This window comes from Saccostrea echinata, unplaced genomic scaffold, assembly GCF_033153115.1.
Source record: "Saccostrea echinata isolate AGI-Se365-2 ecotype Australia unplaced genomic scaffold, CSIRO_AGI_Sech_v1 ptg000056l, whole genome shotgun sequence".
In the NCBI taxonomy this organism is placed as follows: Eukaryota; Metazoa; Mollusca; class Bivalvia; order Ostreida; family Ostreidae; genus Saccostrea; species Saccostrea echinata.
The window spans coordinates 1,427,299-1,439,135 of record NW_026889805.1 but is presented as its reverse complement, the minus strand read 5'-3'; the positions used below and the strand labels follow the sequence as shown (position 1 = coordinate 1,439,135).

The 11,837-nt window shown below is 37.0% G+C and overlaps 3 protein-coding genes across 3 annotated transcripts; 1 reads left to right on the top strand and 2 right to left on the bottom strand.

Moving 5' to 3' along the window:
- Nucleotides 1-512: 512 nt before the first annotated feature.
- Nucleotides 513-1,626, bottom strand: LOC133173499 (uncharacterized protein K02A2.6-like). The gene has a single exon (XM_061308483.1). It carries the CDS (start codon nucleotides 1,624-1,626, stop codon nucleotides 589-591), a length of 1,038 nt encoding a protein of 345 aa, XP_061164467.1. The 3' UTR covers nucleotides 513-588.
- Nucleotides 1,627-4,506, bottom strand: LOC133173497 (uncharacterized protein K02A2.6-like). Its single transcript, XM_061308482.1, has one exon. The coding sequence runs from the start codon at nucleotides 4,504-4,506 to the stop codon at nucleotides 1,627-1,629; it is 2,880 nt and encodes a 959-aa protein (XP_061164466.1).
- Nucleotides 4,507-8,011: 3,505 nt separating this feature from the next.
- LOC133173411 (uncharacterized) lies at nucleotides 8,012-8,895 on the top strand. Its single transcript, XM_061308396.1, has one exon. The coding sequence runs from the start codon at nucleotides 8,023-8,025 to the stop codon at nucleotides 8,887-8,889; it is 867 nt and encodes a 288-aa protein (XP_061164380.1). The 5' UTR covers nucleotides 8,012-8,022; the 3' UTR covers nucleotides 8,890-8,895.
- The last annotated feature ends 2,942 nt before the right edge of the window (nucleotides 8,896-11,837 follow it).

Sequence of the window (11,837 nt, the reverse complement as noted above, 5' to 3'; positions counted from 1 at the left end):
CGACAATCTGTTATATGGACTTCAACAATATTTTCATATATGTCCTAAATGGACTTTCGTATGATTATGATCAATGTAGAGAAAATACTATTTAAAGGCGCAATCAGCGTGCCATATTAAAGACATTCAAAGCGCAAGTAGAATAACAATCTGTTGTGTATTCACTCGAATAAATGAGATTTATAACACAGCTCCATGCGGTTACAAACTATTTATTACGGAAGTACATGAATAACATTTAAAACCAAAAGGTACAAGTCTACAGAATTCCGGAATACTACATTCCTCCCCCTTTAAATGTGATGGACACATAGTTCATACTTCAATGATTAATAAAAAAAATCAAATTTTGACTAGTAGAAGGAATATCAATATTAATGGACATCTGCATATTGACTTAATACATTCATGACTAGACTTTGACTAGACTTGTGAACAATCTAAATTCACATTTCAAGAAGAATGAAAAAAAAGGTGAACATTTTTTTTGCACTACTTGGTTACATGTACATAAAAAATCATAAAACATTACAGCTTCTAATAATCAAACACTGCATGCATATAAAAAAAATTGTCAGTCTATTATTACTACTGGTAACGTTTTGGCAGAACATTTCGAGTGGTGCGGGTTGGATAGCGTTTTTCGGACACGGAAGTTGCTGCAGGTGCATGTGTCGGTATAGGGGTCAGTTCTGGTGATTGTTTCTTGGTAGGGTCTGATGTTTCGACCGCCAATGTATCATCATGTATCAATGTATCTGCAGAGTTGGTGAAATCTGCAGATCTTATCTGGTCTGTATGACGCCGCCATGTTGTCCCTGGTGTAATTTCCACTTTGTACGAAAGAGGTCCTGTTTTTGAGTCTATTTTCCCTGACACCCATTTCTCATTATTGCTGCGATAGTCACGCACAGCAACCTTGTCACCGGTATTGAACTGTCGAACGGGTTCGGATGTGCGGTAATGCATGCTCTCTTGTTTAGCTTCCACTGTGTTGCGAACATTCGGCTTCAGTCGTGTGAGTCTTGTACATAGTTCACGTCCTAAGAAAAGCTTAGCCGGTGTTTCCCCTGTTGTTGAATGCGGCGAACTTCTGTATGTGAGTAGGAAGTTGGCAAGACGCTTAGTGATGGAAGTTTCTTCCACTTTCGAAGCACGCATTGACTGTTTCAGCGTCTGGACTAGTCTCTCTGCTAGCCCATTTGTTCTCGGATGATACGGAGCTGACGTAGTATGACGAATTCCGTTGTACTTCATGAAGTCTTGGAAGGTTTCTGAGACAAACTGCGGTCCGTTGTCCGAGACTAGTTGATCTGGTAGACCGTTCCTTGAAAATATCCTACGCAGTACATCCACTGTGCGGTCTGCAGTTGTTGTTGACATCTGGACAACTTCGGGCCATTTTGAGAATGCATCGACTACGACGAGAAACATGTTTCCTTGGAACGGGCCAGCGAAGTCTACGTGTATCCTTTGCCATGCACGTTGGGGCCATTCCCACGGATGAACAGGTGCTTCTGGTGGCATGGGTCGGTTCTCCTGGCAACCCTTGCAGCGTTTCACCAGTGTTTCTAAGTCTTTGTCGATGCCTGGCCACCATACCAAACTTCGAGCCACAGTTTTCATCTAGACAATCCCCGGGTGTCCTTCATGAAGTTCCTCTAGGACACGCGAACGAAGGTCCTGGGGAATGATAACACGAATTCCCCATAGTAAGCATCCCTGATAAATTGAGATCTCATTTCTGCGAGAAAAGTATGCTTTCAGTTCTTCACTTAGGTCATTTGCAGATGCTGGCCATCCTGAAGCTGTCATGTCATATACCACTTTCAGAGTGGTGTCTTTTACAGTTCCTCTCTGAACTTCTTTACTACTAACAGGTAGGCTTTCAAGTTGCTGAATCATATACAGTTCAGTTACATCATAAGCCTCTTCATTGGATCCTTCGCCTTCTGTTGGAACAGGAAGTCTTGATAAGGCATCAGCGTTGCTGTGTTTCTTTGTGTTTTTGTATCGAATATCGTATTGGAATCCAGATAGAAAAATCGCATATCTCTGTAGTCTAGCTGCTGTAGTCACAGGTAGTCCTTTCTCGGGATGAAAAATAGATACTAGAGGTTGATGATCAGTCACTAAGGTGAACTTTCTCCCATACAAGTATGCGTGAAATTTCTTCACCCCCCACACTAATCCTAGCGCTTCCTTATCAATTTGTGCATACTTCCTCTCTGTTTGACTAAGTGATCTAGATGCAAAAGCAATCGGCTTTTCAGAACCATCCGGCATCACGTGAGACAGCACAGCTCCCAGTCCATAGGGAGAAGCATCTGTTGCCAGTGTTACAGGCTTCTGGGGATCATAGTGCACGAGCACTTGGTCTGACGTCACAAGTTCCTTGATCTTCTCAAATGCTGCTCTGCATGATTTTGACCATACAAATTTGGAATTATCCTTCAGAAGGTCATATAAGGGCGCTGAGTGAGTAGACAAGTTCTCCATGAATCGTCCATAGTAGTTTACGAGTCCTAAGAAAGCTCTGAGTTCAGACACATTCTTTGGTTCTGGAGCATTAAGCACAGCTTCGATTTTCTTTGATGTTTTGTGGAGTCCTTCTGCATCTATCACATGGCCACAAAATTCAATTTTGTCTTTTAGGAACTCACTCTTGTCAACATTTGCTTTTAACCCGTAACGGTCAAGTCGCTTCAAGACTTGTTCTAAGTTTTTCAGGTGTTCTTCAGGTGTTCTCCCAGTAATGATCATATCATCCATGTTGCAGTGTACTCCCTCAAGTCCTTGAAGAACTGTGTCCATGGCTCTCTGCCATATCGCTGGTGCCGAGGCTATTCCGAACACAAGCCTGTTGTACTGAAATAGACCACGGTGAGTATTTATCGTGAGATAATGTCTGTCCTCTTCTCTCACCATCATTTGAAGGTAAGCATTCTTCAAGTCCAGTTTTGTAAACTGTCGACCTCCCGCCAGGCTTGCAAATATGTCTTCGATCTTGGGTAGAGGATACTGGTCTATGTCCAAGACGGGATTCACTGTGACCTTGAAGTCACCGCAAATTCTCACAGTTCCATCCTTTTTTGGTATTGAAACAATGGGAGTAGCCCATTCACTGTGTTCTACCTTACTGAGAATTCCAGTCTTGATAAGATGGTCCAGTTCCTGATCAACTTTGGAGCGTAACGAATACGGTACCACACGAGCTTTGCAAAACTTGGGCGTCGCCGACTCCTCTACTTTTATTCTGGCTGATATGTCCCTTAGCCTGCCCAGGTCATCAGTGAACACGTTTTTGTACTTCTCAATCACTTCGCTTACGCCTTGTTTTCTAGTTTCTAATGTCTTGATTTCTGCCCAGTTTAGTCTGAGGTTCTTTAGCCACTCTCGACCAAATAAAGGTGGTCCCCCTTTGTCGACCACATACAAGTTTAACTGCTGTTGCTGATCATCCATCTCTACGTTGACTGAACATACACCTAGTGGGGTGATATTTTCTCCTGAGTATGTTCTTAGGTTTATGTCGGTGTCTATCAACTTTACATTGGAAAAATTTTGCTGATAAGTTTTCCGGTTGATTACTGAAATCGCTGATCCTGTGTCCAGTTCCATGGGAAATTCTTGACCATTCACGTGGGGCTTTATCCATATTGCATCCTTTAGTCCTCCCATAGCATAGCATAGTGAAAACATTGGTTCGAAATCATCCGATACTTCCACTTCATGAACATGTTTACTGTATGTATGTAGTGGTTTCATGGTGGCTGGTTTGGAACGGCATGCTCGTTGTATATGCCCCTTTTTCCCACACTGTCGACATGTTTCATGGATAAATTTGCAGTCATCTGAGGTATGGTTTCCGTTACATCTGTAGCACCTCTGGGCTACCGTAGTTTGTTTTTGTTGAATTCTTTTCTTACCCTTGGGTACACTTAGTTTGTTGACACCGGACGTGATGGAAAGGTGTTTCCTTTGAATCTCCAGGGCGTCATTAGTCGCCGTCTCCATCGCAATGGCTATCTCGAGCGCAGTTTGGTAAGTGAGGTTTTTCTCCGAGAGAAGTTTCTTTTGAATATGTTCATTTTTCAATCCACAAACAAATCTGTCCCGTAGTGTGTCATTAAGGACGTCTTTAAATTCACAGAATTCACTCAGTTTACGAAGAGCTGCAATGTACTCACGGACGCTCTCACCCTCCTGCTGGTCCCGCTTGTGAAATCTAAACCTTTCTACTATAACCAACGGTTTTGGAGAATAGTGGTCCTTCAGTGCTTTCGTAAGTTGCTTGTACGTCCTAGCCTTGGGTAATTCAGGCGCTGTTAAGTCTCTTAACAATGCGTATGTTTTGGGGCCCACGAGGCTCAGTAGCGCGGGAACTTTTTTGTTGTCGTCCACTGCGTTTGCTGTGAAGAAATTGTCCAGCCTTTCTTCGTAGGTTGTCCATGTTTCGATTGCCGGATCGAACACATCGACTCTTCCTATACGTCCAGTGGCCATCCTCGTCGCCAGATATGTTGTGTATTCACTCGAATAAATGAGATTTATAACACAGCTCCATGCGGTTACAAACTATTTATTACGGAAGTACATGAATAACATTTAAAACCAAAAGGTACAAGTCTACAGAATTCCGGAATACTACACAATCCCTCATGGCTTCCTCAAATTCAACCGGAGAACAGCAAGGAAGAACCGATGATGACGCTTTTAAATGCCCATTATGTTTTGAAATTTTTACGGAACCTAAAATATTGGATTGTCTACATACGTTTTGCAAGGAATGTGTAGTACAGCTTCTCGTGCACTGTGAAAATGACCAAAACACATATTTTTGTCCTTTATGTCTAAATGAAAACGTGATACCTAAGAATGGTATCGATGACATCAAACGCAACTTTCACGTGGAAACGTTACTTCGAGAAGAAGAAGTTGTCTGTGAAATATGTGACAAGAAGAACATGGCTACAAAGCGTTGTTTTGATTGCGACCAGTATCTTTGTATTGTTTGTTTTAATATACACCAAAGGCTAAGTGGAACTCGGTCCCATAGAAGCGTCGATTTAGGTCAAGAGAACCCAGGAATTCAAGCTCAGGTTTTTTTCTGCTCTAAACATAGAGGAGAAGAGCTTAAGTTTTTCTGTTGTTGTTGTAAGTTAAATATACGTCGCGATTGTAAAATAACGGGACACGAAGGTCATAAAACTAAAGACCTTTTACCATTGTTGAAAAGTCAAAAGGAGTCCTTAAACTTGTCCTAACGGATTTGATAAACAGAAAAGATTCACTTGTTGTTGAAAAAGAAAATCTGAAAATATCAGAAGAACGTTTAAGCCTAGATAAAGACGAAATAATTAAATGCGTACAAAGAAAAGCAAATGATATTGTAACAAGAATCAAAACAGTAGAAGGTGAATTTATCAAAGAGATTTTTACCATATTTGCGAAGAGAACATCTGATATGAAAAAGGAACAAGCGCTTTGTTGTAAATCAATTGTTTCTGCAAACAGTCATATAACCCATATTCAACAAGTTCTAAAGCATGGCCTTCTATCAGATATCACCCAAGCTTCGATCGCCTTGGAGAAATTTAAGATTGGTTCCCACTCATCACGGGACAGATATTCTGAGACTGATATAGTGCCTGTGTTTGTTCCATCAACATGTAATTCAGAAAAATGGAACATTGGAAGTCTCTTTTATTTTACTGTTTGTAAAACGTCACAGTTCTTTTGCGACTGTCCACCAAATCATGTTATTTCAAATGTATGTCCATCCGCTAATGCAAGTGAAGCATGGATAATACTTCGACATTTGCAAGGAACATCAATGCTTGACTTTCAAGTTAAAGGTTATTTGTACACTGAAGAAGGCTGTGTTATGAAGGTAACCAGAGAATTTATCAGCCACATTATACAAAGATCGAATGGTAAAGAAATGCGATTTAGAAATGTTCAGAGTCGAGCAATCTTGTCAGATAAAGAGGACAAAAAAGAAAAAAAGTTGAAGTCGAGAACAAAAAATTTTCGAAATAAAAGGTCTACAGTCTGTAACAATTGATAAAAATGATAAAATTGTTGGGCTATTACAACAAAATCGTTTTGGTACCATTACAGAAGATGGTCGGTTGAGTAATGTAAAGACTCTTCAGTCCATAGTATCTGGCAATTGTATAGTGATTAACAAGGACCATCTGTACTGCTCTGACAGGGCTGGCCATTGCATTGCTTGTTTTACGAGGAAGGGTGACATTCTTCAGTCTTTTGTTCCACAGAAATCTTCATTGAGACATTTTGACCCAATTTCGGTTTGTTGTGATAAAAATGGGAATATCTTTGCTTGTGATTACGAAAATGACACTGTTTATGTGATAGTGAACTCAACATTAATGCCCGTTATAAAGAACATTCACAGACCTACAGCATTAGCTGCTGACAACTTGAACAGACTCTGGATTGCGAAGCAAGATGGGGAAGTTTTGATTTATGATGTAAAACAAAGACAACAAATATAGAAATGTTAATATCTACATGTATGACTACGTTTGATACAAATAAGTAATGAATACTTAAGAAGACACTTGCTTTTTATATATAACTAAAAATAAAGCTGAAAAATTCGAAGTTAAATACTTTCATTACTTTTAAAGACATAAGAGTTTCAGTCTAAAAATTGAAGGACTACTATTCCGGACAAACAGTTCGACTCTTATGAAAAATATGGTCGGATTTCAGCTTCCATGATCTCTCATGGTCTTGCTACCATTTCTGAGTCTTCTGCAAAATTCTGGGTCATCTGCAATTGATAATCAAATGCGCTCTAGTGGTTGGTAAGATGTCGGAAGATTTTTAACAGCCCAGTCTACATACAGATTTACTTCCTCCTGTACATAGTCCGAATCCTTATTCCGAAGGCCCTTAGACCAGACATTTCATGTGGAAACACCACAGAATGGTACTGGATCCCCCCCCCCCCAAATTCTGTGAAAACTCAACTTAAAGCAATTTAAAGCAAATCTAGTGACTATTTGGCAAACTACTAGAAGGAAAAATATCAATTATGAAAACTATGACAGCATTACACCCTTCATTGCATCTTTTGTTTCCTTTTGTTCAGTAGCGATACATTCTTTCCAAAATGTATAGTTAACTTGTTCACAAAAATTAGGTTAAAAACTTTACTGAGCTGCATATTTCATGTGTTTGCACAACCCTCAAAGCTTACATTTTTAAAGCAGTTGAAATTTATTATCTTCTTTTATGTTTAATGAAAGGAAAAGTTGATACATTTACAAAGGAATCGACAGTTTATCTCAATTTTTATGGGCGAAATATTTTTTTAGAAATCAAAAGGAATAAACAATAAGGAAATCACAAAGCTCTTTGTGATCTAATACCCGAATATTGATGGAGAGAGAGAGAGAGAGAGGGAGAGAGAGAGAGAGGACATGGATATATACATGTATTGGCATGGAATTAAACTTTTCCATATTAACTTAAAAATGAATTAAGTTTCCGAACGTATTTTTGTTTTATTTTTATTTTTCTGTTTTATTTAAAAGAGTCAGTTTCGATTTATTTTCGCTAAAACTAGAAGAAAAGTAAAAATAGATAAAAATAAAGCTTTTATAAACAAGAGATAAATAATACAATTATCTATCAGCTCAAATATGAAACAAAAAATTGAAGTGTGCGAAACAATTTCATTTAAGCAAAATATATTTGTTACATATCTTTGTTACATATCTTTCTGCGCAAGAAGAGGTGAGTTGTTACTGTACTGACAACATACTTTGATTAAAATCCAAATACCAGTACAATTTCTTAATTCATTATTGTCACATTTAAGTAAGAAAAAAGCAATATCATTTTCTTTCAACCTATTATTTTAGCGGTATTTTTTTTTTAATGTTAACACTCGGCCTTTTATTAACAAATGAAAATTTTACAAACATGACGGAAAACAATTAGAAAATTAGAGCGTAGTTCACTTATATTGCAGAAATATTGTAGACCATGGGTTACGAGACAGACTGCTTACGAATAGTCAGTATAAACGCTGCTGGTAGGAACGGAAGGAAGTTTGTCTTCCAGCATCTGATTGAGCAAGAGAAGCCTGAGATAGTATTTCTTCCGGGGGACAACTCAGGACTTGACACCTTAGCGCAAACCAGATATCAATATTTGTTAGACCCCGCCTTCAAAGAACCAGTTTTCCTGTATGATTCCACACGCCTGAAGGTCAACCAACTCCCGGTGAGACCACAGTCCTCCCGTCATGTATGTGACTTTGATAAAGTTCTAGCGCCTCTTATAGACATCAACTCGCCAGCTCCAGCACAAAACATTGTCAAGCAGTTTATCTGCGTAAACTGGCACTGGAAATTGTCTGAGAATGGAGGATCACAAGTGCTGTATGAAAATAGAAGAATGTATATGATGTTTGTGCAGAATCTTGCCTATTTTACCGGAAAAGAGGTTTTGATTGGTGGCGACTTTAATTTACCAGAGTCAAAAATTAAGGAACTGATCGAAGAACACAACAGTTTGATCCAGCATGGCATCGACAGCATAAAGCCACAATTTCAGAAGTTTGGCTACATGTTTTGTATGACCGAAGAAATCCTTAGATCTGAACGAAGACTTCTTCAACTAAAATTACACAAGACCAACAATTCAATTTCAACAGAAACAAATTACTTTGTTGCCTCCAAAGAAATGCAACTTTTTGAGACCAGACATGAAAAGATTGAAAATATATCATATCGTTATACCAGGTTACAATTACATGCAAGAGTGGAGACTGATTACCATCCAGAACCGACTTACACCAAGACCCATATATATATCCCACAAAGGCCTCCAAAACACCACGGGGGATAGATAAAATTCAAGGATGAACTATCAAACGTGATCTTTGAAATTTATTTATGTTTTTTTGGTAGAATCAATATTGTTAGTGTGTGTTGTAAAAAGTTGAAGTCATCTCGTTTATCATACAGATTAGTTGTAAATTGGCCTTTATCGTTTAAAAACAATAAAACATTCAAATATCAAATAGATCTGGCGTATGCCTGGTGTCTTTTATTTCAAGTTCACTGAGATATATAGAGTCGTCATATGAATTGAAATATCTATTTCTAATTGATAAAATGTGTCTATATATCTGAATGTCGAGTTGAAGACAACAACAATTCTTTTCTTTCACGTAAAAGATTTTGAATAATTGAATAATTTTGAATAAATTCTGCTTCATACGAATATAAAAGCAGGAGAAAAAGCAAGGCGTTATGTCAGACCATTTTCTGCAGCTGGCCATTTAGAACGAGTTACTGAGTTAATGGAGCTACCCCAACATATTTTTTCTTGATATATGTATTAATATTGATGCACAAATAGAAACAACACAAATTCAAATTAAAGGTGTTATCTTTAGGATCTTGACAACAGAGCCTCCTGTAACTGTCCTGAATATTTGAAAAATTTAAGAATTTAACATATAGTCCAATAATGTAACTGTGTAGCTTTGCAAAACAAATATTATTGTATTTTAGTACAACACGAACACCGTTCCTCGAAATAAAAAAAAAATTAGGTCCATAGAATTTTTATATCTCAATCAATTGATGCTGTCTAGTTGTATAATAACGATTAATGTCATCGAACTAGAAACATAGTTTTTTGGAAAAAAAATGTTTATGGACAATCCGTCAGACAGACGAACGATGAACAGCATACCAAAGCTTTACAAATATTAATTGTTTCAATAGAAAAGAAAGAAAAAAAGAAAAACAGTAAAATTATTAATTGACGCCCTTCACTTAATCAATCACATCATATATTTCCTCATTGCTACTATTTGGGTTGGTATTACATCTTGTATATTTTTTTTAAAACAGTGTTGATGATGCTATTTACTTGACTGCACAGTCAAAAAAAGATATCACTTATCATTTATCACTGAAATATGAATATAACGAATAGTATTCAATCTCGAAAATCCAATGAAACGATACAAATTTGAAGTAGAGCAAACACGGACCTCAAACTTAAGAGTTGGGATCAGGTGCCATGGAAGAGTGAGCATCCCCAGCCGACCGGTCACACCCACCGTGTGCTCCTTGTCATGATCGGGTAATAACGGAGAAATCCTAGACAGTACAGTTTTTTAAATAATGGCCTAACAATTAGTATGAAAAACGTCAGTCAGCATTTGACTCAATGATAGGTTGTATGTGCTGACAGGTCATAGTATCGACCGTAAAACTTGCCAAAAGATGACTTCAAACGAGACTGATGATACTCTTGTTTCATCAACTAGTTTGTCAATAACTTGCCTCGTTTTATAAATTCTTCATACGTAGAGCATGCTCTTGCGTATCGAATCAACTGAGAGACATAAAACCCATATGCAGGTAATAAGGATATTGTTACATAAGTAAGGGAAGTTGACGATTGAAAAGTTGAAGTCATCACGTTTATCACAAAGCTTTGTCGTTAGGTTACCATTAATGTCTTTGTCTAGTAAAATATCCAAATATGAAACATATGTGTCAGAATCTGTGATATCTTTTATTTCAAGCTCACTGGGATATATCGAGTCGACATATGAATGAAAGTAACTATTGTTAATTGATAATACGTCGTCGATATAAAACTAATAAACAATAAAATAATAAAATAGTTAGAACAGGAATTAATGATTGCAATTGTTACAGAAAAAAATTTACATAACCCTCTGTTGCAATGTTCGTAGATGTTTGTAATAGTGAATGGAGGTTCATCAAAATGTTTTAATTTAAAAAAAAATGTTAACTGATTTAAGAACAGCAATACAAATGATTCTCATCGAAAAGAATTGTTTTACAAGGAGACACAAAAAAATATTTTGAAGCATTTAACTATAGTGAATTGTAGTGAAAATAATCTGGTTATACATGTCTTCAGGTGTTACTAATAATGCTGTAAACCAACTTTTGTTTGTGAAGACTTTTATTCGTCAGTTGCCATCCATTAGCGGCTATCAACTTTCGCAACACATTCTATATGAATAATATATATTAATGATTCGCAGAGATAAATATTGGCAATTAAAAGAAGGTGGCAAAACTGACAGATATATTTTCATACATGCGAATAAAAGTTAAGCTACAGGATTGAAAAATGTGTTTATTTATTATTCAGTTTAATCAATTATACGAGGGAAATTATTAAGACATTGTGTATATTCTTCTTTCTAATGAACGTTTTTCATTGAAAATTTGCATATACATTTGACAAACACTAAGAATTAATAAAAGCAAGAAATATTTTACAAATATTTTATTTCTTCTTTTCAATGTGATATAAATGTATCAATGGTAGAGGTACCCGGCGCAGTCACGAAATCAGATATTGAAAATATGTAACATCAACGTTCAACCTATAGTAAGAGTGAAAATAATTCAATTTATGTACATATTTTTTCAATTTAATTCTGACTTCAATTCGTGCAAGTTTGATAGAATTTCGATCAGAAATACGGAGATCATAAAAAATTTAAGCGCGGTATAGAAATCTAATAACGACGACAAAATGGATTTTGACGTCAAGGCAGCGCAGTGAGCATACCTAAAATTTGGTGTGGCGCTATGAGGAACTCTTTTCCAGACTTAAGTACCTGCTTAAACAATAACAATGAGAAGTAAAAAAAAAAAAAAAAAAAAAAAAACATGTGTAAGGTTTTTTTTTTCATTGGTATATATTATTTCTTACAAGTAATTCAACCAGAGTAAAAACAAATACTCCAAACCACCATTAACAATTACGGACTATATAACGTTGACCCGCGT